This window comes from Simochromis diagramma, unplaced genomic scaffold, assembly GCF_900408965.1.
Source record: "Simochromis diagramma unplaced genomic scaffold, fSimDia1.1 OVJJ01000344.1, whole genome shotgun sequence".
Taxonomy (NCBI): Eukaryota; Metazoa; Chordata; class Actinopteri; order Cichliformes; family Cichlidae; genus Simochromis; species Simochromis diagramma.
The window spans coordinates 9,542,746-9,569,467 of record NW_024387375.1 but is presented as its reverse complement, the minus strand read 5'-3'; the positions used below and the strand labels follow the sequence as shown (position 1 = coordinate 9,569,467).

Sequence of the window (26,722 nt, the reverse complement as noted above, 5' to 3'; positions counted from 1 at the left end):
TTCGAGCTGTCTTTTTATTTCCTCCCATCTCTGGAAAGCACAGAGGGAATGCATCCAAATTTGCAAACGATTAGATTTTAGTGGTCAAAGGTCTTTCTGGGTTTTTTATGGCTTTTCCCAGCAACAAAGACCTCTTCATCGTCATTCATACTACGCCACAGTAATTTAGCCATAGATAAACAAAAGACCATGCTGTTTCACTCTATATGAAAACATTCATTCAGAGGGCAGGGTACACAGCATTTCTTTATCACAGACAAAAAATGACATGTACGGCTGTAAACTGCACTTCCTTTTCTTTCAACAGACATCTGTTGAAAGAAAATCCAGGAGATGCCTTGAAAGATCTCTTTCAAGGCATCTCCTGGATTAAAAGTGTAGTTGAACTTCTTTACACTGGTAGAAACGGGAGTTTCACTGGTCCGGCCCACATCCCCACCCTGCTGCTTAGCCTTTGCAAGTGGCTGACATCATTGCTAGCATTTACACTTGTGATGTTGTGCCTGTGTTACTTTGTAATTTTGCCACTGAAACACTAGTCGGCGGTGAGGTTTCTCTCTTCAACTCGATTCATTGTCTTCTTCTCGATTAAAAAAAGGCATCAGAAAAAGAAGAGAAGCAAGTAATAAACGTTCACTGCGGGCCGCATCAGCGTGACGTGTAGTTAGATTACAGTGTATGTCACGGCACAGGATTTCACAGGGACTTAAAGAAACTAATGAAGAAAATAATCAGCAGATGAATGTATGACATATAAGTAACCGTCAGTTTTTCGAAGACGGTTTGGCACGCTGTGCTCTGATGACATGTGAAGGATACTTAAGTGTTCGTTAACCTGTGTGACCTACAGATCCCAACAATAGGTTGAAAACACAGTTTTTTTTGTTAGAGTCTAAAAGCAGACAATTCCCTACTTTTCCTGTTCGTTGATAACACATTTGTGTCTCGCAGCAGGAAGTGAACATTTAACTGTTTGTCAAATTAAGAAAAGTAGGTCGTCCCCATTATCACCTTGACTTCAGTTTTTCTCACTTTGGCTTCTTTCTTTTCCTTACTCTTGTATTCAATGTGTTTTCTTTCTCCGCTGCAGGTGCGAGCCGCTCCTCCTCCACCCAAGCAGCACCCCCGCCGACAGCAGGAGAAGAACGACAAGACGGAGGAGGTGGAGATCACGCTGGTGTGACAGACAAACAAACTGACAGCCGGTTATAGGCGCACAAACAGAAATGAAAACAGATGAAAGGCAGATGTATCCTACAGGCTTGGGAACTGAAGTGAAGTTAAATAAAGTGATGTGAAGTAAACTGAACTGAACCACGCTGACCCCTCCCCCCGCCCCAATCTCCTGAACTCCTGGCAGCTCTGTATCTTCTCCCTTTGAGCTGAGGAGGAGGAGAGCAGAGAGAGGGGACAAAGGCAGACTATCCGATGTAATAATCTCCGTATTAGCTTCCTAATGAAGTGCAGCAGTAGCCCACAAACCCCCGATCCCTTCACCCTACCCCGTCCTTTCATTCTTGCCTTAAAACCTCACCTCATTGGGCAGCAAATCACACCACGGTGAAGCAGAGGAAGAATGTCAGGAGAGGAGGAGGATGGGAAAAAGCTATTTGTGACAGATGACGGATTTGGCAAGTTTTCTGTTGTCAAGCTTTCCATAAGACCATTTATCTTTCTGCAGAAGCAGATCAGAGTCAATATTTAGATTTTTTCTCTTCCCAATAAATAATCATGAAGCACGAGAAAAGTTTTGAAGCCCCAAGAACTGACAAAATGTAGTAAAAGGTTATCAGACAAACCAAACATATAACTCAATACACTATAACTATAAAATTAGGGTGGGATGGAGGCAGATGATTGATTGTGGTGACCCCTAAAGGCAGAAGCTGACTTAAATGGCAGCCCACATGAACAGCTGATAACTTAGTATGGATCTTGTTGGCAGATATCATACTGGATGCAATATTTACGTTGCTTTAGCCTCTTTACAGTTATCACACATCTGCAAGCCACTTTGCAACCCAGCTCATGCTTTTCATGCTGTGTGTGTGATTTAATCAATGGTCAGTGTTGCTTGCAGCGTCATGTACAGATGTTGCTTTGGCCCAAAGAAGAGAGCCCAATCTAATTCAGTGCAGATGGAAATAAACAATCTGCTTTTTGCTACTGTATTCCCGGGGGCATTAGTTTTGCTTTAGTTTTTGTTTTTAAAAAAGTCTGATTCTTATCTGATACCTTTTCCTTACCTTTTGTGAGTGTTGTGGGCCCATCCAAAGAAAGCTGGCTGAAATGTAAGTAAAAACATGCCAAGTCTGTCACGTTTTTGGAGAGCAGTGGAGAACGAAGTGAACGACCAGAGAAATTGAGCGGTGTGCGTGGACGCAGTGTCCCTCTCCTTAGGCCTTCCCTCGTCATATATAGTCATTATCATCATACGTATTTAATGTGTAATAGTACAGTACATTACTGTCGTCATAGGAATGTTATGCTCAGCATTTCATATAGACTAACTCAGCTGAATGGAATACCATGTCTGATATGTAGTGGAAGTTTTATCTTCATCTTATACTGAAAGGGCATTGTAAATACAGCAGGAAGGAGAGCTCAAAGGAGGGAGAGGATGAAAGAAAACGAGAGATAAAGGAGGCTGGATCCTTCCCTCTGCTCTTAGCATCGCCTCTCTTCCCGTCCCTCCTTTACGTCTCTCCCTCTTTCCTCTAAAGACGATTCTGTCCATTGGCAGTCAGTGTGAATCAGTGACTATCATATACATACATACACACATGCAGATACATTATACGACAGATACATTCTCTCATTCTGTGCGCCGTATGTCTGTATCACTGATTGGTTCAGAGATGCGCTGCTGGTGCTTTTAAAGGCACTCAAATTGTTGGTATTCACTATGTGGCAACAAAGAAAAGTTTTATTTCAGATGATGTAGACACAGGAAAGTATTTGTGGCTGGGACTTCTTATTAGCACAGAACTGTATAGTTTTCATCCCTCTCATGCCGATTTGTTCACTGTTCAGTTCAACTAAGACGCACGTTTACTTGACGCTCATTACATTTGCAGGTATAATTTTTCTCTCGTCTCGCCAAGCAAAGCCACCACATCTTGTGTCCTAATGCTAGAAACAGAAAACAGAAAGAGGTGTGTAAAGAAAAAAAATCAAACTAAATGGACAGAACTAGCAAATGACATTCAAATGGAGCTAAGTACAAATCTTTTGTGTGTGTGTTTTTTTTACTCAAAGTAAATAAATGCCCCCATTTCCCTTTACGTGGCCATAAAGCCTTTGAAACTCCTTGCCTGAAGGGCAGCGTAGCACTTTTATTAATTTCTACCTTACTTGGAAAGTAGCAGTACCCTCATATAGCATCGGCACGGGTGGCAAAGACTCTGATGAATCCTTGTAGTTAAAATGATTCAGAGTTGTTCTTTTTAAGCTGATCCTATGGACTTTTTTTGTTTCAGTGTGACTGATGCTTAAAAAACAAAACAAACACAAATAAAGATCTCCACTCTCCCAGCTCTTCCAAAGAGGTGGAGAGACGACTGTGGACAGTGAAATTCGCTGTTCTCCTTTATTTATAAGAACAAAACAAACAAAAATTACAGAAAGCGATGCGTTTGAATGAATCATTTTCTTTTTTTGGTCTCGAAATAGGCCTGGGTGTTTATGAGTGTGATTGTTTATAAGACAGAGAGAGGAGGAATTTTAATCTAATCTGTGTTTGACTCTGAAGATATGTCCCAGTTCCTCACTGCAAATGAACAAGTTTGGAGAGCGTTTGCACGGAATAAATTACAAAGTAGAGTATTGTCCAAATTGTCAGTAGGAGATAAAACTGAACATTCAGGCAGTAATCCTCTTTCTTTGTCTCAGATAACATCCCTACTGCAAAACAAAAATAAAAGAAGAACTGTGGATAATGGAGATTAATATTAAATTTAAAACTCTAGCATTACTATGTATGTATGCACTGGAGCACATCTTCAGGTCTCCTGTAAGAAAAGTCTTAATCTGGAAGCAAATCGATTGTTTTCCCCGGTGGAGGTGATTTCTAAAAGGAGAAGTAAGAAGTGAAACCACAACATTTTGTGTAGCATTCATCCTAGCAAACTTAAGCATGCTGGAATTAGTTGCATTTTTAGATACGACCCTCTGCTCTTCTGCTGTTGTACGGACTAGCATTGACTTGTGACAGTGTGGTCAAGGCGACTTGGAACAGCAGCCTGTCCTTGATCTCTCTGAGATCTGATTTTTACTGGTTTTCGAACTTGTTTTGAAGTTTATGGTTTTTCAGCATCCGCAGACATTCCCGTCATATCAGTCTGTCATATATAAAATTGATGACATTTCATTGCCAGTTGCCACTTTGAAGACGGATCGTTTCCCATCTTTAACAGTCCCTTTGGTCCGCGACAGTGTTTAATTATTTGGTATGGTTTTTATGTTTTAAATGACACTTTATTTTTCCTTATGTGGATTCAGAGCAGCACAGCTGCCGTTATTATTAACGATGTGGTGGAACAACTGGCCTCTCTCTTTAATAGACTGTTGCCATGGTGACAATATTGAGAACAGGTGCAAAAGTCTTTCTGCATATTATTATTGGATGTACAAAAAACGACAACAAAAAACAAAGTTTGTATTTATTGTGTACAAATGTTAATTAATAAAAAATATGGAAAAGTTGAAAAGTTGCACTCATCGATTTTTTTCAGACTGAGCGTGTTTGTGTGGATGTTTGACCAAAAGTGGGTGTGATCATGATAACACGCTCCACAGCACCCGAGGCCAAACTTCCTGAGCGGAGCTGCAGGAACATGAGACACAGCAGCAGAGACGACACAGAGCTGCTCTCCGTTTGGGACGCGCGATAAGTTCCTGCCAGGAGTTTTCCCTCCTTGTGTTTTGTTATTTGAACAGCAGCTGTTTATCAGGCATGCACACCGGAGGAAAATCCCCTTTGGATTCTGGCTTCAGCACATCTTGTGTGAAAATCTACCTGTGCTCCAACCCAGAAGGTAGGCAGTGATTCCTAATATGAAAGGCAGCTGTAACTAGGTGTGTTTTTAAAAAATACGCATGTTAGATTGTATCATGTTTTCTTCTGTCATTTGAGTTCTTGTTAAGGTGCATCCTGTTTGTGTTGTGTACAGACAGCGTGGTGGAGCGTAGAGCTCTGAGGGACAGTGTGTTCCCCAGATTCAGAGAGCACTGCAGACACTCGCTGGGACTGGATGTCAGGGTGAGCACACACTTTACTTTTTTAAAACCTTCCTGCTGCATCGAAAACATGTCAGTGAAACAGTAGATGTGAGTGTGCGTGTGAGTTGTGTTTTTCTTGGGAATTCTTTCTGTTCTTTTAAAGCCATAAACAGGCTAAGGAAGGATGTGGGCACTGTTGCTTTATACATTAAAACGAGATTACTTTAATGGCATAAATGCTCACACTAATGACTTTTAGTGCTGGGAAGAGAACTAGATATGGTCCACTGGAGGACACGTTGTAAACTGCTTTGCTTTAAGGTTGTTTGTAATTAAATTAAAGGTTTTTTTTTTTACTCTTTATAGAAAGATCCTTGAAATGTGCATCTCTTTATTAGAGAAACGAGATAGAAAACACAAAATCTCGAATCTTGAAGCTATAAAAGTAAAGTTTCATTAATATTCCGTGTGGTCCATCACAAAGACACCCATGCGTAATGTCGCCAGCGACGGGGGGTGACAGCAGTAGCATTTTAGCTGCTTGCAGGTATTTGTACTTTTAGTCTTCCACCGTTTTCCCTGAGGCCACTGATGCAGTCAATAACGTGCCTTAATTATATCTGACAACAAAGAGAATGAGCAGCTGTGAGGCGACTGTCTGTGTTGGTTTTCGCTCATGTGTATTAAATAAACATTGGGACAGTTCAGTCAGCTCATTGTGGTGTGTACAATCAGCAGACAGAATAAAGAACCTGATGCCTCACCCCACCTTAGATGCTTGCTCTCACTGGATCTGGGCTCAGCTTTCTTAATTTTTTATTTCCACTCCACATTTTTTAACTCTTGAGTGTGTTTATGTCGGCAGGTGATAGACCCGTTTGAATCCAGTGATCCCAGTCGTTGGCCAGATGAAGACACCAGGCATCAGATGATACATGAATGCAGAGGAAGCTCAGCTGGACCTTTTTTACTGGTAAATAAAGTCCTTGGGGAGAATCTCAAGTGTAAACCAACAGAAGTCCACTGACCCTTACTTCTCAGTACAATGAATGATGACATGCTCTAAAGGACATCAGCACTTTGCCATGAGTTGTAGTCAAAGTTTTATTGTTGAATTTTATCAGTTTTTAGTATTATGAACTTTAAAAATAAAAGCTTTTCACCCTTTCTGGAGTATGCTGGACTTTGCAAAGTTATCTACACTGTGCTATGTTTGTTCTCCTTTTTAAATTTAACTTATCATCACGGCTGCAGAACAGTTCTGTCAGTGAGCCGTGTCAACAAATGGACAAAATAATAGAAACACTTTCCAATATAAGTAAAAGACACAAAATCACACGTGTAGCATCACACAGTTGTCTCTTAAGCAGATGTTCTGTATAGTAATCAAACAAAAAAATAGTAATAAAGACACACATACATGCACAGCTTACTTTTCTTACAGATGTGCTTAATACAACAAAACAAAGTCCTTTACCAGCTAATAAATCCTTAATACTAAACAATGCTTCCCCGTGCTGTTGTTCCTCTTGTGACCACACGGTGGTGCTGCAGGCTCTGGTAGGACATCAGTATGGCACAGCCCGTCTGCCCGCTCAGGTGGAGGTGTCAGAGCTGCAGTTGCTGCTGCAGCAGTGTCAGGAGGCCGGCGTCAGTACACAGGAGCTGGAGAAAGTCTATCAGAGGGACGAGAACACCATCCCTACGACCTACTGCCTGAGAGCTCCGCACAGACGCAGCTATTCTCTGGTAATTAAAGTCGATGGTATAATTTTATGACTTTATTTTTAATTATGAACTAGAATGTTATATAATATAAAGTAATGCGATTTCAACTTGTGTTATGCATCATTTAAAATCTTATTGAGGTTTTAGAAACATCCCATCGAATCACACATTCTGTCCTTAAATCAAGTACATTGTGTTTATAGTGTATGTGAGGATGATTTATATTTAATATGCTTTAATAAACTGGATATTTTCCCTCTGCAGCAGGAAAGAAATAAGGTGAAGGAGGAAAGCAAAACCAAGACTAAAGAGGAAGAACTGAGGAAGCTGTTTCAGGCAGCTGTGAGTCTGTGTGTCCAAAGTGGCAGCATGACCCCAGAGAGAGCCAAAATCTTCTACAGATCAGGTGAAATACCCCACATAGCTGTGTGTGTGTGTGTGTCAAGTCATTTGTCATAATCCACTGTTGTTAGTGTCATGGGCAGCCTGCGTCTGTGCCTTGGAATATCTCCTGTAGTTAGAAGGAATTTTTGTTGTGTAAGTAAACATTTGCTTTACCACTTGTCTCCAGCCCTCGATGCAGATCTGCGTTATGCTCTGGAAAGCTGTCCTGAGAGAGACATCGTCAGACGCTGCTTGGTCTATGTCCACAAGATCATCAATGCAAAAGCAGAGAGACAAAAGGGACCTGTGAAAATACAACTACAGTCAAAGTTGGAGGTAAAAGCCATGTGTAGTAGATGCACAACAGACCCGACCACGTTTCCATGTTCTTCACTATCTTTATTGACGCGGTTGCTGTACACAATCACACAGCTGCGGCTTTCCAGTCGCCAGCCGAATATACACTCCAACAACAACAACAACCTTATAGCAGTCAGCACAGACTTTTAGACCCTGTAAAGTTGAGGCACACAACGATGTGTCCCACTGGTAAAGTTTCCTTTCCTCATAACAGCCATCCCTTTAAGACTTTCTCCATTTGAAGCAATGCATTATGAGGGATTGTAACATCTAGTCCTCATACTGAATAAGCCGGCGAGGCCTGCAGGTGCATTTGCAGACCACGCCCTGCCACACCATGTTTAATTATGGGAGAGGTCAGGAAAAGGATGAACTAAAATAAAATTTAATCTTTCTGACCACTCTTGAAACTTTATTTTACTAAAGGGATATGTAGAATTCACAATTTGTACCCTTTTTATTTAAGTCCACTGTGAAAAGTTCCCTCTTCTTTATTTCCAGGATGCCACTCTGAGTTCATCACCCACTAACGAAAAGTTACTGTCAGAGCTGTGTGAGTGCTTCCTCCCTCATCTCGTAACTTCCCGCCAACTTCTAGTCTACACCATCACCACAGAGTGCGACCGCCGCCATGGTTACACATCAGCTAGGAGGCGGGGCTATGCTGATTCTCTGTGCCAGCAGGTGTACTGTGACCTTGTGCAGATGACTGACAGTCTGAGCGTTTCTCAAAGCGCAGAACTTTCTCCCCTCTGTGACGTTTTATCCCAAGAGCAGGCCGAACAGGAGCAGCTGTGTGACATCCTCAGTCAGTTTTATGACGTCATTCAGCCCGAGGAGGAAAAGGTCAGGATGGTTTTAGCCTTTACAGACTAAAATATACTATTTACATTGAAAATACAGGCACTTTTGTTCTGTGTGCAGTTAGAAATATTAAAACATGACATGTTTGTATAATTCATTTTTTCCTTATTTATACACCTGCAGCATAGCTCTGCTCTTATTGGTTGCAGGTCAGAGCCTATGTGAAGCAGAGGTACCATCAGTTCCCTCTGGTAGTGACCGGAGGCCCGTGTACAGGAAAGACGGTCCTGCTAGCACACTGCACTCAGCAGGTAGGTGGACCAAAGGGAATTTTGAAGCAGGCATATAGTGTATATATATAATTTGTAATAAGAATTTGTGCCTTTTGTGTGCATATGTTTCACTGACTCTTAAAGCTATCTCTCTCTGTCCACAGATGAAGCACTGGCTTGCAGACAGCGATCCTGTGGTGATCAGTTTTTTCTGCAACCTATCAATTAATGCCTCACCAAAGCATCTGCTGTCGAGCTTGTGTTATCAGATAGCCTGCAGATATCTCACTGACTCCTCCTCTAAGCAGGATGCTAGCCACTGCAGTGACCTGGATGATCCTGGCAGTACCACCGACCCCAGAGAGGTCACATCCAGCTGTAGCCAAACATCTGTTTTGGATTCCCAACATGAGGGCGGCACCAAAGAGCACGTTTCTGACTGCAAGCAAAGCTGGAGTACCGCTCAACATCCAGATCAAAGACAGCTGGATTTTGGCAACATAAAACCCGACGCTTGTCTGTCTGAACTTAAAGAACACCTCTCATCCCTCATCAGCCACCTGCCTTCAACTGAAAAGCCTCTTGTCCTTATTCTTGATGGATTAGATCAACTCAAAAACAACACTGGTCTTCAAATCATTGAGAGCCTTCCCAGGCCCCTTCCTCCCGCTGTCAAACTCATCGTCACAGCTTCCTCCAATCGAGCACACTTCCTGCAAGCCATAAAACTACACTATGCATCTCAGAGTGTATCAGAGGACATGTGTACAGGAAGGTTGTGTATACAGTTGGGACTGGTGGACAGGAAACAGAGCGTACAGATGCTGGCGTCTCTGCTGAAAGGTTCAGGAAGGAGGGTGACGTCTGGACAACAAGCTCTGGTCAACCAGGCTCTCGCTCGCTGTTGTCTGCCGCTCTATGCTCGCCTCCTTCATGCACACACCTCGCTCTGGCGCTCTGGTATTACTAATAGAGTAAACAAAAATACAGTTTCTCAAAGGAATAAGTCTTGTTTTCAGAGCTACAAATGCCACACAAAGACTAAACCCACATGTGATGTGGGTCACTTACAGTCATGTGAAAAAGAGCGTTATAACTAAGTACACCCTTATTGCTTCACAGGAATAGCCAGACGCTGCTAAGCATGCTAAGGTGCTAAGGTGATCATCAGCAAGTGTGAACACTTCTATAAAAGTTTTGGCAGTTTGCTGGTCTGGAGTCTTAACACGATACTAGAATCGCAACAGAAGCTGGAAACTGCAAAAACAAACAAACCAAAAAAACAAAATACACGAGATACATCTCAGACTCTCGGGTCTCAGTTAGCATGTTAAATGTACAGTACAGTTAGAAACAGACCGAACAAATATGGTTAGCTTGGAAGGGTTACCAGGAGAAAGCCTGTTCTCTCTACAAAGACAGCAAGACTTAGCTTTGCAAAGTTACATCTGAACAAACCACAAGACTTCTGGAACAAACACAGTGGTGGAGGTGTGATAATAATTTGGGCTTGTTTAGCAGAAACAGGATCTGGGCACGTTGCAGACGACTGATTTGACCATGAATTCCTCTGTATATTAAATACTTATGTTGCAGGACAATAATCATCATGTAGCACCAAATCTACAACAGAATGGCTGAAAAAGAAAAGAATAGAGGTCTTGCAAACAGCCCAGTCAACGTCCTCAACCTGACTGAAATGCTGTAGCGGGATCTTAAGAGAGCTGTGCGTAAATGAATGCCCACAAACCTCAATGAACGGAAGCACCATTCTCAAGAAAAAGCAGGCAGAAATTCATTCACAACTCCTGCAAGTCATCAAACTACACGATGTATCTCACAGTGCATCGGAGGATATGAGGACAGGATGCGGTCGACCAGGTTGCCACTGCCATTCTGTGCTTGATTCCTGCATGCGCACACCTCGCGACGTGAGACGCTGATAAAGTCACACTTCAAGCTGTTGCTGTTAAAGGTGTTTTTTCAAGCTGCTGAATCATGGGGTGTACTTAGTTTGTCACATAACTGCATAGAGTCCCATGAAAGTGCTCTTTTCCACATGGCTGTGTTTTTCATAGATTTGTTTTTGAATAATAATGAAACTATTTAGATCAGAATACTTTTGTCTTCACAAGTTGCATTTTTTGAAATACCCCCCCAAAAATCAGGATAGCACCACTTGGCCTTTTAAATAATTCTCCTCTTCTCTCCTTGTCTTCAGATTCTGATGTGACTGAGTCATCTCTCCCCGATGGCGTTCATTCATCTATTTCTGCGCTCCTGGATCACCTTGAGCAGAAACATTTCTCTTCCATCGTGGCTCGCGCCGTCTCTTACCTCACCGTCTCCAGGTCTGGGCTCACAGAGGCTGAGCTCGCCGATCTGCTGTCCATTAAGGAAGATTTGCCGCACATAGGCTCTTCTTTTAAGATGACAGTCCCACAAGTCGATGTGGAGAGACTTCTTTTGGATTTAAAGAGCTTTCTTATCCAACGGAAAGTTGCAGGTTCCCTGGTTTTGTTCTGGGTGAGCAGGCATTTCAAGTTGGTCGTGGCGAAAAGGTATTTAGACGCTCCTGATGTAAGAAGAAGGCTTCATTCTGAGATGGCCGACTATTTTAGTGGACAGACGTCAGGCGTAAACAAGGATGCAGCCTTAAAAACACACACAGACACTCGGCAACCCAGCCAGCCGTTTGTATTAACTTCAATGAAAGGTGGTGGTCGGGTGAATGTGAGAAAAATCGTAGAACTGCCGTATCACCTGCAGCAGAGTGGCAGGTGGAAGGAGTTTGAGTGCGTGCTGTTGCTGTCATTTGGGTTTCACCAGGCTATGGTTCGAGCTGGTCTTCTTGGAGATCTGCTAGCTATGTTGGAGACTGAAGAGGAGTCATCTCAGGTTAAGTTTGTAAGAGAAAGACTGCTACTAGCAAGCACATTGAAGTCTTCTGCTTGCTTCCTGCAGAGCTCACCTCTGCAGCTGCCCTCAGTGATGGAGACAAACCTCCTCCCCTATTTGGAGGTCTTTCCTGCTCTTGAGGGTTATGTCAGGGAAATCAAGGAAGGGAGAGGAAGTGGATTAGAAATAGTGCTTTGCCCCAGTCCTCCCTGTGTTCCCCACATTCAGTACTTAAAGTACGATGACATAAATAAGGGCGTTTGTGTCAGAGAGATCGCCGGTACAAAGTGTGGGGTTGTTGCCGAGATCACAGATGACGGCTCTGCTTGGATTTGGAAAGGGTGTGGATATGATGTAGCCAAACTGTCACTCAGATGCGAGCAGACAGAGTTAAAGTTTGCAGGCGTGAAGAGCAGCGGTCCGTTCCTCCTGCTTTCCACAAGCTGCAACAAGCTTTTCGTGTGGGATGTGGAAGGCCCAGAAAAGTTTCTCGAGGTCAAAGACCCTTTTAAAAACACGTGCGACTCGAGCGAAACACCCAGCAACATCGAGGGATTCGTCGCACATCAGAAAACGCTGTCCGTGTGGTGGAAAGATGAGAGTTTTGTGAGCGTGTTTGACATCTCCAGTGAAACCCTAACTCATTTCCAGTGTCAGAGCCCTGTGACCTGTTCAGTGTTCTCCTCTGATGGGTTTTTCATGTACTGTGGGCAGGAGGAAGGCGCAGTGTCCGTATTTGACATGAAATCCAGCAGTCTGCTTAGCACCTGCTCAAACTCAAACCACAGCGCTGTTACGCTGATCATCCTCCATGAAGACAAGAGGGAAATGGCATGTGTTGATAGGACTGGAAGTGTAGCTTTATGGGACGTGGCAGCCAATACACAACCACCCAGACTTGTGAAAGAAATTTTCACTCAGGGTTACTCTACTAACATACTCAGTACAGATTATTCCAGTGAAATCAATACTCTTTTGATGTGTCAAGCCCACCAGGCTTCACTGTGGGATACTTGTAACTGGGAGCTGTGGGACCAGTTCTTGGCTCCACAGGGAAGAGCCTTCACTCAAGCTGTGCTCTCCCAGGATGGCCATCTTTTCCTGGCTTTGTTAGACACTTGCACCTTTATCTTGGTGTGGAGGGTCAGCAGTGGGGAGTGTGTGCTCTCCTTAGAAATGAACAAGCAGCCGCACACACTCCTCAAAATGGCCTCAGATGTCATTTGTGTCAGTCACGATGGCTGCCTGACAGTGTGGGACTCCGAGATGATTGATGCTGCAGGAAGTGCACAGAAAATGGGCGGTGGAGTGAAGGAGGTGGTGGTGGAGCAAACAGGCGTGTGGTTCTACACCAGAGATGGGTCGGAGAAGGTGTGGAAGTGGAGTCTAGACACGGGACTTCCACATGTTAACTTCCTGCATACTGGGCCTGTGGAAAAACTGCAGCTTTCCCCAAACGGCATCCACCTGGTGTCACTGTCGGCTGGAGATATTTACGTGTGGCGGACGGAAACAGGTGAAAATATCCTCCGCATCGGTGGCAGCAGAGCTAGAGACATCCTGATCACCCCTAATAACAACTTTGGAGTGAGCATTTCTGAGCGAGGCCTCTCGCGGGTTTTCAAGATTGCGCAAGGAAATATCGTGTGCAGCATCCACCCATACCTATCTGATGCTCAGGTTTCACCTGAGAGCACCTACCTGCTCGGTTGTTGCCATGGAGACCTGCTGGCTGCCAGTCTGTGGTCGGGCTCGATTAGCAAACGTTTCTCCTGTGTGGAAAGCTCTGAGGAGGTTGTCGCTTTCCAAACGCTTTCACAGCACCCAGAATTTGTGGTTGTGATGGCGGCCTCAGGGACTGTGTACACGTGGAAGGTGGCAGAGGAGACTGTGTGCTGGCACTTTCAGCTGCCACACATGTTTCACTGTCAGCCTGAGGACTTCCAAATGTCCTCCAATGGCAGCTACGCACTGCTGTCCATTGACAGCGGCGTAATTAACCTCTTAAATCTGTCTCGAGTCACACTGTGCTCATTCAAAGTCGAGGGTCCTGTCATTAAAGCCTGCCTGGACAAAACTGGACACTATGTTGCTTACATAACCACGCCCTCCGGGCTGGAGGACAGCTGTGACTGCTACCTGCATGCGAGGCCCATCCTCCAAGTCACGCGACTTTCAGATGGGAAGAGATTAGGAGCTGTGCATCTGTCTAAGAATCCACTAGCTCTGGTTATTTGTGAGCAGCACTGTGTGTTTGTGGGCTTTGGGGATGGGTCTGTAGGTGTGTACTACATTTCAGATGTCACAGTCGATGAGGATGAGCCAATCAGGTGCTGGGAAGATCCTAGCGGCCAGCTGAAGCAATGTCCCTTTGACAGGACGCCATTCAGCTGGTTTCCTCAAGACACACCAAATGTTACATGGGCTTAAGATTATTATATGATTCTGGACAAAGAATGTGCAAATTTTAATATTAGACAAAGATCATCTGAGTCAATAGAAAATGCAGCTTTTATTTACCAATTACATTTATTGAGGGAAAACAGCTATCCAACTATACATGACCCTGTGAGAAATAGTAATTCCCCCCTTGTTAAATCATGAATTTACCAGCCCTGATTACTACCAGACCTTTTGAATTAAGAAATCACTTAAACAGAACCTGTCTGACAAAGTGAAGAAGGCTAAAAGATCTTAAAAAGCAAAGAAACTTCAGAAAACATAGTCACTGACATCTATCAGTCTAGAAAGGGCATTTGGACTAACACAGAGATACGTCGTCCACAGCTGTAAAACGGTGAAGGAGTGGTCGACATACCAATGACTCATCCAGGAAGTCACAAAAAACAAATCCCACCTTTCACAAACGTTTTGTGTGGGATGCAAAAGGCTCAGGAAAGCCAAAGAGCCTTTTAAAAACACATGTGAGTCGAGCGAAACGCCCAGGAACATCGAGGGATTCGTCACACATCAGAAAAAGCTGTCTGTGTGGTGGAAATATGAGATGTTATGACAAAGGGTCGTCTCACATTTACCAAAGAACATCTCGACGATCCCCAAGACTTTTCGGAGCATGTTCTGTGGACTGATGAGACAAAAGCTGAACTTTTTAAAAGGTTTGATCTGGTGTAAAACTAACACAACACATAAAAAGAGAACCAACAGTCAAACCTGGTGGTTTGTGGTAGTGTAATGGCCTGGGGCTGCTTTGCTGCTTCAGGATCTGGACGAGTCACTGTAACTGATGAAACCATGAATTCTGTTGTTAGCAGTTAATAGGTTAACTTTTTAACACAGGGCCAGATAGATCACACAATGAAGAGCGTCATATTATAAATTCTTGTAAGTACATAATACTGTAAACTGTATATATCGATGTATAAATATTAAACATGTTTGGTGTATGCTGGCACAGGCAGGAGGTTTGCTGCAATTATCTAAAACCAAACTGTCTGATAAATCTCTTTTTGTGTGTATTTTGTAAACACAACACCACTTTGGCATGAATGCATCATGGTTTGTATTCCCAATAACTGCTGTTCTCTTAAATAAAATTAAAAAAAAAGATAAAAATAGCTGCTCTGTGTTAAAAGAACTGATTGTTACTGAAAGTATACACAGTAGTTTATTTATTTGGTACCATCCTCCTCCACATTTATTCGTGATGCCTTCAAGTTCAACCTCGTAAAGTGGAGCACTTTTTGGTTTTGCATTAGCTGCTTTTGGAAAGAACAAATTGTGCACCCTATAGCCTAGAAATCTTTATTATATTAGTTAATTAATTAAATAATTGCATTAATGACAGTTTTAGACACGGTAGCCCTTATGAAAAAAAACATCCAATATGCGACTGAATGGTCGATTTCTTTACGAGGTGACTGTAATATCTCCGACAACCCTCGAAGGCAGCTTCAGCTGAGCTAAATTGCCATCACAGAGCCCCCAACGTCCTCATTTGAGTCCAGGTGAAGACATGCAGCTGTTCTGTTGGGGAGACAGCTCCAGCGGACAGTTCGGGTCACAGGGGGCCCCCAGCCCCGTGTCCTGGACCGTCCCCGGGGTTGTAACTAAGATCTGCTGTGGGGATCGGCACACTTTATTTCTTAATGCAGACGGGGACGTGCTGTCATGTGGGCACAACTCTCAGGGACAACTTGGACGACAGAAGAAAAAAAATGGAAAGATCATAGGTGAGTAGGCTGTTTAGCTGTTTTCATTTAAAGGAAACAAAATAATAAAACAAAATATTATAATTTTATTATTTGATTAATTGCTTTCTTAGTTTCTTTTCACGGGTATTTGGACATATTTATTTAAGGTGTGATTTGACCGTGTGGCGCAGGCTTTTAATCAGATACTGCGTCCTTAAGAAACGATAAATCATCTCCGGAACACTTACTGCGTAAATAAAACTTAATGCGTCAAGTTTCAGTTTCGTTTCAGTGCTGTCGGCGCAGACAACGAAAGTTAAAACCTCCTAAGAAATCTCAGTGTTGCTTTCAGAGTTGCTAGATGTAGCAAGAAATATGAAATATGACAGGACCACGAACACGGACAGTCATATAAACCACGTGCAAAATGTAAGAAATAAATAACAGGTTTATATTATTATCTCATATTATTATATATTTTTGATACATTAGCATGCATATTGTATGTATGTATGTATGTATTGTGAAACCTAGAAGCTATAACTGGATTTAACCCAGAGAAAGCGCAGGTAAGTAAGGTAAGCTGTTTACTGCTTTGCAACACTATAGATGAGAAGCTTTGCACAGGTTTTAGCGGATGTCCCAAACTTCCCTGTTTGTCTTTGTTTATGATTAAGTTCTCATTAGGCTCAGGCTACTGTGGTCAGACATGTAATGTGATCCAGCTGACACGTTTGTGTGCAATTTCTGTCGTTCTTTCTAAGCTCAAGTGGAGGGGCTGGGCCGTGTGGTGGCGATGGCTTGCGGTCAGGACCACTCTCTGGCTGTGAGTGCATCTGGACACGTTTTCTCCTGGGGGGCAGGAGAGGATGGACAGCTAGGGTTACCAACACCTTCCAACAGTCACAGACCAAGGTAATCATTCATTCAGTGACACATGAATAATACGCACAATTATCACTGACTTGTTCAAAGCTTTTTGCCACATTTTTACGAATTGTTGTCCATCATCATGCAGCAAGGTGCCTGTCCCACTGCCCATACCGATAATTCAAGTTGCTTGTGGAAACTCCCATTCCCTGGCCCTGACTAAAGGTAAGACACAACTTTGTGTGTTCATGTGGAACAATGGCGATAACAGTTTTCCCCACACATGATGACTGATGATGAATTTTTTCTTTTTTAAAGTGTCTTTATCCGTATTGTAAACCCAGCTTGCCCTAAAAGTGTGACATATATTCTTTCACGTAGCTGACAGTATTTGAAGATATTTCATTGGCCAGAGGCTCATTTGGCAAAGAGAGTCAGTCCATTTAAACTCCAGCACTTTATCCAGCAGTATATCAATTAAAAGGCCATAACTGCACCTGAATTTCTAATTTGATTTACATAATTCTCACTTATATAACGTATCCATGCATCCTATTTATTCTACTTCTAATCTATGTAAAATATTCTGTGGTGGTTGAGGAATAATAATGTGATAAACTAAATTCATGATTTGTTTGTTAATTGAACATTTTAAAAACACTTTTCACCTCTCTCCAGGAGGCGATGTCTTCTCGTGGGGTTTAAACAGTCATGGTCAGCTGGGCCTGGGGAAGGAGGTGCCGGTGCAGGATACACCCGTCATAATTTGTGCTTTGGCTGGAGTAGCGGTAACCCAGATTGCAGCAGGAGGGACCCACAGTCTGTTCCTTACCCTCGCAGACCTGGTGTACTGCTGTGGGGCCAATAAATGTGGTCAGCTCGGGGTTAACAGGGTGGATGAGAAAGGTAGAGCAAGTTAGTGACTCATAAACTTAATGTATATGTGTGTGGCATGATTTGAAATAAAACACACTACTTTTTATCTGTTTCTGCTTTAACAGGCAGGTTCAACATCTGTATGGTGCCTGCGCTCAGACCTCTAAGTGTCTCCTTCATAAGCTGTGGAGAGTCGCACTCTGCTGTGCTGACAAAGGTTTGACTTCATTGGTTCATCCAGGTGACTCCAACCATTGATTAACAGTCAAAGTAAAAACTACGGTTGTTTTGCTTTGCAGGACGGTAAAGTTTACACTTTTGGAGACGGAAGCCAAGGTCAGCTCGGTCACAGCACCTCTGCTAATGAAGTGAAGCCCAAACTGGTTGCAGGTGTGGATGGTCCTGCTTCCCAGATTGCATGTGGCAGGTAAAAACCGGGATGTTTTGTTTTTAATATAAGCACCACCATGGCTACCATCATGATCATTTATAGCGTCTCACAGTCTGTGTGCTAAAGATCCCCGTTGTGTTGTATTGTCAATGTTAGCTAGAACGCACTTAAGCATAGAGAAAAGTGCCTGGGTGGATGAGGTGTGTTTGATGAAGCAGTTTGAGTGCTATTTAATACCCACTCCATGGACTGTTTTTGGTCTGCCAGGCATCACACTCTGGTTTTGGGCTCTTCTGGTCAGCTCTGGGCTTTTGGCAGTGGAGCTAAAGGTCAAACTGGAAATGGGCACAATGGTGGCAGTCTGACTCCCACTCTGGTTCAGTTTCCATGGACCACTGACGATGCAGCAGCCATGCCCAGTGGTATGTATGCGTGTTAGATTTTGCTAGTAGGATTAATAGTTCAGAATCTCGAATGTAAATTAAGTTTATGTGCTTAATAAATTTTGAAATATTTAGATGAAATTGTTTGATTTTTGTTTAAGCAGACTTGAAAATAGCTGCTGGGTGGAACACAAACTTTGCTTACTCTTCACCTGCAGAGGTAATCAAACACCTACAGCTTTAACTGCTCACAGAAAACAGGTCACTCTGCCTGCTCACTTCTTCTCTCTTTTATTTTAAGAACTCTGTTCACAAACAGATAACCGGACGTCTTGGTGAGACAAAACTCCAAGAATGGCTGATGATGGAGCATAGTAATGTGGAGGCAAAAAGGTAATTCATCATCATTCTGGGATTTTTAGATTTATGTGACTGCAGTTTTAATATTAGTTATATTAAATATATGTTCAAGATCTTCACTGTCTCAGTCTCTGCTGATGTTTCTTTCTCTTTGTGACAGAGAAATCGGATCGATGTTCCTGACAAGTTCAAGTCTTGTTGCAAGTTTCACAAAAGCCAAGTAAGTCCTTCACTGATGGTTGTGTCTGGGTCGGGGTTAATCTAGAAATGTAAGATTTAAGGGTTGACTGGTTGGTGCTGCCGCTCACCTCTCTGTTTGATATCAGTGGGTTTCCACTGGAAGCAGGCGACTTAACCGTGGACCTGGAGGCCGCTAGCCGAGCTTTCGACCAGCTGTTCACAAGACAGTGGATCAAACAATCAGTTAAGAACATTCTTTAAACAATTTGAGATATGACGACTTTTTTTTTAAACTTGTGATCTCATACAGTAGGTCTCCTTTCCATGCAGGTAAACTTGGTCCCTCTGTGCGACTTGCTTGACCTGTCAAGAACTGCATTAAAATCTCCAGAGATCATCCTGATTCTTCTGACCTGCCCGCTTCTTCAAGAGGACTCTAATGTCATGAATGCAGTTCTATCTGTGACCATCACTATAGCAGAGATGTCGGACAAGACTCTGGAAACATTAAGTAAATGACTTTTGTCACAAGATTGGAGAACAAGCTTGTTAGTCAACCACTCGTTGTCAGGTTTATGCTGTAAATGCTTTAAATCAGTGGTCCCCAACCTTTTTTGTGCCACGGACCAGTTTAATGTCAGACAATATTTTCATGGACCGGCCTTTAAGGTGTTGCGGATAAATACAAAATAAAATGATACGGCTGATACGAGATGGTCCCACCTGGGAGTAATGGGGGGTAATGACACCCGAAGTGTGCTGCTTATGCACTGTCTGCTCCGCAAATTTGTTTTGGTAGGTATAACTGTAGAAAACCCTGCTTCACACTGTTCAGTCAGATTAGAAAAAAACTAAAATAATGTAAGTTATTAATTTTTTTTTTTCTGTGTGGCCTGGTACCCCAAAAAATAAAATTTATTCATAACACATGGGAAAAGACCCAGGGAAACACAGTTAATGATAAAAATGATGAAAACCATAAATTTCACACCCGAGCCTCAACTCTCGCGGCCGGGTACCAAACGACTCACGGGCTGTTAACGGTCCATGGCCCAGGGGTTGGGGACCGCCGCTTTAAATTAACACTAATTAACACTATTGATATTTACTCTTTAAACTCTTTAATTAAAACCATTTTTTTAATGTTAAAATGTAAGTACTGTTGTTATCCATGAATTTTCAAATTTAGCATTTAATGAAACAGCATTAGTTGTAGTTTTTTTTTTTTTTTAAATGAGATGCCAAATATAGTTATTTACTTTCATTCCTAGACAGAAAAAATGTTTTAGTAGTTGAATGTTAAATTCGGTTTATATGCATAAAAAGTAACAACATATGACAGGTGGTCTAATAAATTGGTTTAGCCCAGTATAATGATCGAGTTTACTGTGATAACTTTAAAAGTATTTATTCAATGTAAGACACTGTTTTGTTTTAAAATCTCTTCAGTTTGTATAAGAAGTTATTTTTTATTGCTAAATAATAGTTTTGGAGATGTTAGCAATCCAATTTATGCAGTGTAAACTTAATATTTCTTTGTATGTTTTTTGTGTGTTCTGCAGAAAAGTGGTGGAGTTCACTGTCCCCCTCGATACTGATGAAGCACATCATGGTCTTCAAAAAGGCTCTCGCCTTCATGCTAAAGAATGGCCTCTTACAAACACACAACCCAGGAGTCAAATTTATCCTGGAAGCCCTCAAGCTGCTATACAAAGTCAGTGCTGTGTGCTTTACTTCTGTTTTTTTTTTAATGACCGTTAGATTTTGGGTATAATTATGAAATATTGGTTTCAATTAACAGATCAACTGGAATTTCTTGTTAGTAAAATATGATCAGTTCTAATAATTGAAAGTCTTGGGATAGAAAAACTGTTAAAAAAAAAGTTAACAAATGACGATATTGTTTCTGTTTTCTTGATAAAAAATATATTTTTTTCCAGGCAAACAAAGCTGGAAAGTCCTACAAAGTCCCACTGAGCACCTTTTATGTAGAAGAAATCACAAATGCTGTGCAGCTTGACATTGACATCATGCTTTGGTGGCAATTCTCCAAAGAGGAGGTAAAAACAAACAGTACAGTAAACTCAAGTGCTTCAAATAAACAATGTGTCCATTTGTCCAGTATGGATTTCACTTTCTGTCAGACTGCTTTTTACTGATATTCATTATTAAATGACCGATTGTCTTAAAGGATGACGTGAGCACACCTGCCATCTTCTGCCGCTACCCATTCCTTTTGACCCTGCTTCACAAAGTGGCCGTATTTAACTTCTGTGCAGCCACAGTGAAGGTAGAACGTGGATTCAGATTTCACCCTTTTTAACCATCTGCAATTACACAGGAACTGATTTCTATCTTTTAGCAGATTTCCTTCTAATTGGGTTTTTTTGCACTTACAGAATGTGCATCAACTCGCTCATCAAGCAGCTTTGGTGCCCCATCAACCGCACGCCCCAGACTCTCCACCTGCCCCAGTCTTCCAGCTAACCCTGAGGCGATCTCACCTGGTCGAGGACACCTTCAGACAGCTCAGTGCAGCCGACCACTGTGCATTCCAAAGGGAGCTTTTAGTAAATATGAAACTTTACTTTTACTAGATTGCTAGAGCTAGGGTTAGCACTGTTGGCCAGCAGTGTTTCGTTAAAGTGTAAAAGAGGACCCAAGTGTTTAGATGAATGCCCATAAAATTACTTTAGTAATTCGATATCGATAAGCAGAAGAGAATGGACATGGGATTAAATAAACTGCTCTATAAAATCACGAGTTGCAGAAACTAACAGAAACATGATTTTTTTTTTTCTGTCCTAGGTGCTGTTTGTGGAGGACAGGAAGACAACAAATGTCAACAAAAGGGACTTTTTCCTGCATGTGTTTGATGAGCTGATGGCTCCAGAATCTAAAATGTTCATATATAATGACAGCCAGACTGTGGCCTGGTTCCCTCCCAAGGTAAGACCAATTATGGAAAAAACCTACATTAATAATCTATGTGCTGCTTAAAAAAATAAAGCAGCACATTAAAATAAATAAATAAATAAATAAATAAATATAGAGAGGTATAGATATATGATCAATTTCAGATTTAAAATTGATTTTTCTGTATCACAATTTCTTTTTATTCACCGACCAAACAGCCAAAAGTAGAGGAGAAGACTTACTTCCTGTTTGGCGTTCTGTGTGGCCTGGCTCTCTACAACCACAACATTATCCACCTGCGCTTCCCACAAGCTCTGTTCAAGAAGCTGCTCAGGGTCAAACCTACGCTGGATGACATGAAGGAGTTTGACCCTGTGCTGGCAGAGTAAGACAGACTTAAAAACACACAAGTGAAACGCGTTCTTTCTCACATGACATGACAAAAGAAGTTTATTGATACATAGATATTTCCCGTGCGTTTAACCTCAAATACACTGAAAATAGTGCTAACAACAGTATCAAAACATTCATCAGTGCTTTTGTGCCTTTAGGTCTTGGAGGATCATCTTAGAGGACTACACCCCTGATGTTGTTCAAACGCTGGACACTACTTTCACTGTAAGTTTACTAAATCATGTGTTTCGTGTCTGTTTTTCTTTCACACTTTCTTCACCTGACAGAGTGATTATCTGTGGTAGGTGTCCTGGGCTGGTGAGACAGTTGAGCTTGATCCAAATGAACCAGGAAAACTTGTCACCGGGTCAAACAGGTGTGTATAAACAGTCTACACAGCACTCCTTCTCTGCCATCTAACAGCTACATCCACGCTGTGCTCCCTTCTTTATAGTTGCAACATGCCATTACACTGGCTGGGATGTTGCCAACACTATAAATCAGTACTTGTATACTTTTAAATGTTTTTTTCATCAATAGGAAAGAATACGTAGCTGCCTTTGTGAACTACGTCTTCAACAAATCAGTGGAGAGAGTGTTTGACGAGTTCAAGAGAGGGTTTTTCAAAGTGTGCAACATGGACGTGGTGGACTTCTTCCAGCCAGAGGAGCTGCAAGCAGTGATGGTGGGCCAAGAAAACTACGACTGGGAGGTGTTCAAGAAGGTAAAGAGATATAAACTTGAAGAGAGCCAATATTGATGCTAAGATTTTTATTCATAATCTGATTTGTTTTTTTAATTCACCATATTCTGAATGAGTAATTTTCCTTGCCAATGCAGGATAGTTTAGCACGTTATGCTATGAATTCCCTAAAACACCTGAACCATATGTGTCACCATAGTTCAGTTTGACCAAAAGAATACAAAAGAATAGCTGACTGTGTGCACACTTGCAACGTAACATAAATCAGGAATTAAATTTAAAGCTTGCACTCTGCTTATGAAATTAGCAGAGTGACACCACTGACACCTAGTCTGGTGCCAGTGGGATTAAAAAAAATGTAAATGATACACATATTTCATATATGTCCTTATTTTTATGTTCCCAAACAGAACACATTTTATGAAGGCGAATACCATGATGAGCATCCAAATATAGTGGTGTTCTGGGAGGTGTTTGAGAGCCTGACAGCAGAGGAAAAGAAAAAGTTCCTTTGTAAGTATTTCATCATTAGGCTTGCTGTCATTTCCATTTACATCTATCAGTTTTAGCTTACTTGACATATGTTTCTTGATGTCCTGCCAAAAATTTGTGTAGCATTTCAGATTCAGTTTTTCACTTATCCTCTGTTATTTTCTTTCATCCTCAGTGTTTCTCACAGGCAGTGATCGCGTACCCTTCCTGGGAATGGAGAGCATCAAGATGAGAGTGGCTGTGCTGCCCGATGCTTCTGAACGCCATTTGCCTGAATCGCTTACCTGCCATTTCCTGTTGTTACTGCCCATCTACAGGAGATACCCAGTCGAGAGGACGATGCGCACAAGGCTTCTCCAGGCTATCAATCACAACAGAGGCTTCCGGAAGAAGCGACGCACCACAGAGTGAAGCAGCAGGGGTTTCGTTGTAAAGAGCCCATCTTAGCATCGGTTATTTTTCGGCTCTTCTTGCTTTACAATCTGTGCTATTAATTTTGAGTGATATTTTTTATTGTTATTACAATTTTCTTTTATCTTTTTTTTTTTTTTTTTTGTGCTTTTAAAATGAACACAAGCTTAAATCTTCAATAAATACAGTGCTTAGCAAATTTCTTACACTGCCCAGTTTATGGATTAAACCACAGTATTGGTAATTAATAAAATAATGTTTCAATGGTTCTGTAGTGGTTAATCCACCACTGTGCACAAGCTCTCAAAATGATGATTTGTAATGCTACAAAATAACCATTGTTATCTGTGAATTTTCAGATTCAGTTTTGCAAATAAGCGTGTCAGATTTGTTATTTTATTTATTTTATTTAGTTTCAGGGGTTGAATTGTATTCTCAGAGAAGTCCTGTGTGCCCGCTCAAATGTGGGTAAAAAAACATGAACCCACTTTGTTGTCTGCCTAAGAAATAACAGTATAACGTTTAGTTGTAAACAAGTTTTTGACAGATTTCTATAATATTTGTGTAAGAAATTTGTTAAACACTTCATGTCATACATACTTAGAACATACTTAGATTAGGAAATCACCTTTTCTTGCATTTGTACCTAGTAAATCATCTTAATAAATTCTCTGCTATGCTGCCTAGTATTTTATTATTTTTGTATTATTACCACTTCTCTGGAGATGAGTTACACTCTGACACAACTCAGGACACTACCTCTGCTCAATAATCAGACACAATAACAGTACCTTCATTACAGTCAATATATATGGTTACAATAATAAAACCTACAATGATAAATTACTCGACTCCTTAGAAGAAAGAATTATCTTCTGGCTCTCCAAATACACAAACTCAAACCTCTTCATTGGTGGACACTTTAACATCGCTTTAGGTAATATGGTTGATAGGTGGCCTCCAGGGCAGCAGTCTTCATACAGTACAAACTTTAAAAATTCATGGGAAAATGTAATGTTGTGGATATTTGGAGAGAAAAATTTCCAGATGATAGACTCTTTACTTGGAGCAACAGGATCCAGGCAATCACGTATTGACTTCTGGCTTGTTTCTAATTGTATTGATAAAGATAATATTACTGTTAATATACTTGCCACCCCTCTCACTGATCATAGAGCAATTCACATTAACATCCAAATGCTTACACTGGATGATATACCTTACAAATTCTCCTATTTGAAGTTAAATAATTCCTTACTAAAGGATTCTTGAGAAGATATGGGAGTCAAATGACTAAATTGAGGAAGAAGTGATCAGCAAACTGGCCTCTCATTACCAGAAGTCCTCAGAAAAAACCTCGGAGGAAGATTTTACTAGACCTTCAAAATAGATTGGGCGGTTTATACCGACGCAAGGCTGAGGGTGCTTTTGTAAGATTCAGGAAGAGGTGGCTGGAGGAGGGAGAACAAAATTCTGCTTCCTTTTTCAGGCTTGAAAAATACAGATCAAAAACAAACTCTATTCATCAACTAAATATTAATGGCATTGTCTCCTAGGCAAATTTTTGTGCCAAATTCTATGCTAAACTGTACAACTCAAAATATAATGAGGACGTTTCAACACTATTTCTCAATGATATTAAAAACCTAAAAACTATTGATGTGGACGATAGGAGTCATTGTGACAGCCCTCTGATGGTGGAGTAAGTTTCTAATTCCATTTCTGCACTTAAGGCCAATAAATCTCCCGGCACAGAGGGTTTAACTGCAGAGTTTTACAAATCATTTTCTAATCTCCTGGCTCCGTTCTTACTACAGGTTTTCAAAGAAAGTATAGAGAATAACACCCTCCCCCCTACTCTTACTCTCATAACACTTATTCCAAAACCAAACAAAGACTCACTTTTTATTGATAATTGGACCCATCTGTCTGCTCAATAATGACTATATGGCTTTAGTACTTGTTAACAGAATTTAAAGAGTTCCTGAGACACAGTCAGGCTTTATGAGAAATAAGCACATTTCTAATAACATTAGACTAGTTTTGGATTTACTTGATTACTCTGATTTGGTACCAAATCAGATTTCCATGTATGTCAACTGCAAGTGTCCAGAGTGAGGACAGACTGAGGGACCCACTGCTGCACATCATCTGTGAGGCTTTGCACCACTGATGATCCACCAGGACAAACTCAGCAGTGTGTGAGGAAGAGGAGGAGGAAGAGCCAGCAGCAGCTGACAGATGGAGAGAATAGACATACTGTTCCCTGTTTGTGAAGGACTGCTAGAAAAGTTTAAAATAACTAATTGTCTGTCCTGAATCAGTCTTATTAGGTAATGTTCAAATAATTGTATCATTCCAGTGTTTTCAGTGTGGGAGAAAGTACTCAGGGCCTTCAGGTTACACACTATGAAAGACAGTAACAAGTTTAATGTTCAGAAACCTAAAGTATGTATCAGCAGCAGAATGGACCTAAAAATAACATGTGTTTCAGTTCTATGAAGCTTTGAGTATTTTGGATTAGTAGCACTGCTGTGTTTGTTGCATCATATTGCTGTAATTGTTTATATGCTTTATATATTCTGAGGTAAGTTGATCTATAGTGTTACATCATATTCTATAAGGATGTTATGTGTTTGGATACTTTTTGCCCAGTTTGACCCATTTAGCAGAAGTCAGGCTCTGATATCTATTCTGTAGGTATGATTTTCTCACCCAATAAAGGAATATGCAATATATCAGTCAACTCTTCATTTTATCACAAACAGTTATCACATTTTGTACATTTTAATTATTAAATAATGGTACAGAAATAAGGCCTCATCTGTATAAGAAAAATTACCAGTACCGGGACGGTACGAGGGAAATTTCTTTTGCAGTTCATCTGATACGATAAAATTACTTATTATATTTTCCAGTGTTATTGTTTC

At 41.4% G+C, this 26,722-nt stretch overlaps 3 protein-coding genes across 6 annotated transcripts in view; all 3 read left to right on the top strand.

Moving 5' to 3' along the window:
* The window catches only part of LOC120719447 (F-BAR and double SH3 domains protein 2-like), a 66,571-nt gene extending 63,359 nt beyond the window's left edge, over positions 1–3,212 (top strand). Inside the window, 1 exon segment of the mRNA XM_040008606.1 lies at positions 1,091–3,212. Coding sequence (XP_039864540.1) covers positions 1,091–1,183 — 93 coding nt within the window. The 3' untranslated portion in view covers positions 1,184–3,212.
* A 1,610-nt stretch (positions 3,213–4,822) lies between these two features.
* LOC120719444 (NACHT and WD repeat domain-containing protein 2-like) lies at positions 4,823–15,230 on the top strand. Of its 2 annotated transcripts, none has more exons than XM_040008602.1 (10): positions 4,823–5,036; positions 5,172–5,260; positions 6,086–6,193; positions 6,775–6,969; positions 7,216–7,354; positions 7,520–7,668; positions 8,194–8,538; positions 8,706–8,807; positions 8,933–9,728; positions 10,990–15,230. In XM_040008602.1, the coding sequence occupies exons 1-10, from the start codon at positions 4,955–4,957 to the stop codon at positions 14,094–14,096; spliced, it is 5,112 nt and encodes a 1,703-aa protein (XP_039864536.1). In that variant the 5' UTR covers positions 4,823–4,954; the 3' UTR covers positions 14,097–15,230. The 2 variants fall into 2 exon arrangements, with proteins under 2 accessions (XP_039864536.1, XP_039864535.1); XM_040008601.1 differs by having other exon boundaries at positions 7,213–7,354.
* Positions 11,081–24,481, top strand: LOC120719445 (probable E3 ubiquitin-protein ligase HERC3). Of its 3 annotated transcripts, none has more exons than XM_040008604.1 (24): positions 11,081–11,084; positions 15,632–15,856; positions 16,582–16,732; positions 16,836–16,912; positions 17,366–17,593; positions 17,689–17,780; positions 17,863–17,990; positions 18,222–18,376; positions 18,502–18,557; positions 18,639–18,730; positions 18,858–18,917; positions 19,024–19,120; positions 19,208–19,388; positions 20,440–20,591; positions 20,818–20,937; positions 21,069–21,167; positions 21,277–21,447; positions 21,686–21,826; positions 22,012–22,178; positions 22,345–22,411; positions 22,492–22,562; positions 22,727–22,910; positions 23,300–23,402; positions 23,557–24,481. In XM_040008604.1, the coding sequence occupies exons 2-24, from the start codon at positions 15,640–15,642 to the stop codon at positions 23,790–23,792; spliced, it is 3,045 nt and encodes a 1,014-aa protein (XP_039864538.1). In that variant the 5' UTR covers positions 11,081–11,084; positions 15,632–15,639; the 3' UTR covers positions 23,793–24,481. The 3 variants fall into 3 exon arrangements, with proteins under 3 accessions (XP_039864538.1, XP_039864537.1, XP_039864539.1); XM_040008603.1 differs by having other exon boundaries at positions 18,499–18,557; XM_040008605.1 differs by lacking the exons at positions 11,081–11,084; positions 15,632–15,856 and adding an exon at positions 15,951–16,246 and having other exon boundaries at positions 18,499–18,557.
* The last annotated feature ends 2,241 nt before the right edge of the window (positions 24,482–26,722 follow it).

Bases quoted from the DNA above. Each gene is read 5' to 3' on its own strand.
- LOC120719444 (XM_040008601.1), top strand. From the start codon at position 4,955: ATGCACACCGGAGGAAAATCCCCTTTGGATTCTGGCTTCAGCACATCT. The intron at 6,970-7,212 runs GTAATTAAAGTC...TTCCCTCTGCAG, and splicing joins ACAGACGCAGCTATTCTCTG to CAGGAAAGAAATAAGGTGAA. The intron at 8,539-8,705 runs GTCAGGATGGTT...TATTGGTTGCAG, and splicing joins TTCAGCCCGAGGAGGAAAAG to GTCAGAGCCTATGTGAAGCA.
- LOC120719445 (XM_040008603.1), top strand. From the start codon at position 15,640: ATGCAGCTGTTCTGTTGGGGAGACAGCTCCAGCGGACAGTTCGGGTCA. The intron at 17,781-17,862 runs GTTTGACTTCAT...TTTGCTTTGCAG, and splicing joins ACTCTGCTGTGCTGACAAAG to GACGGTAAAGTTTACACTTT. The intron at 20,938-21,068 runs GTAAAAACAAAC...ATTGTCTTAAAG, and splicing joins GGCAATTCTCCAAAGAGGAG to GATGACGTGAGCACACCTGC.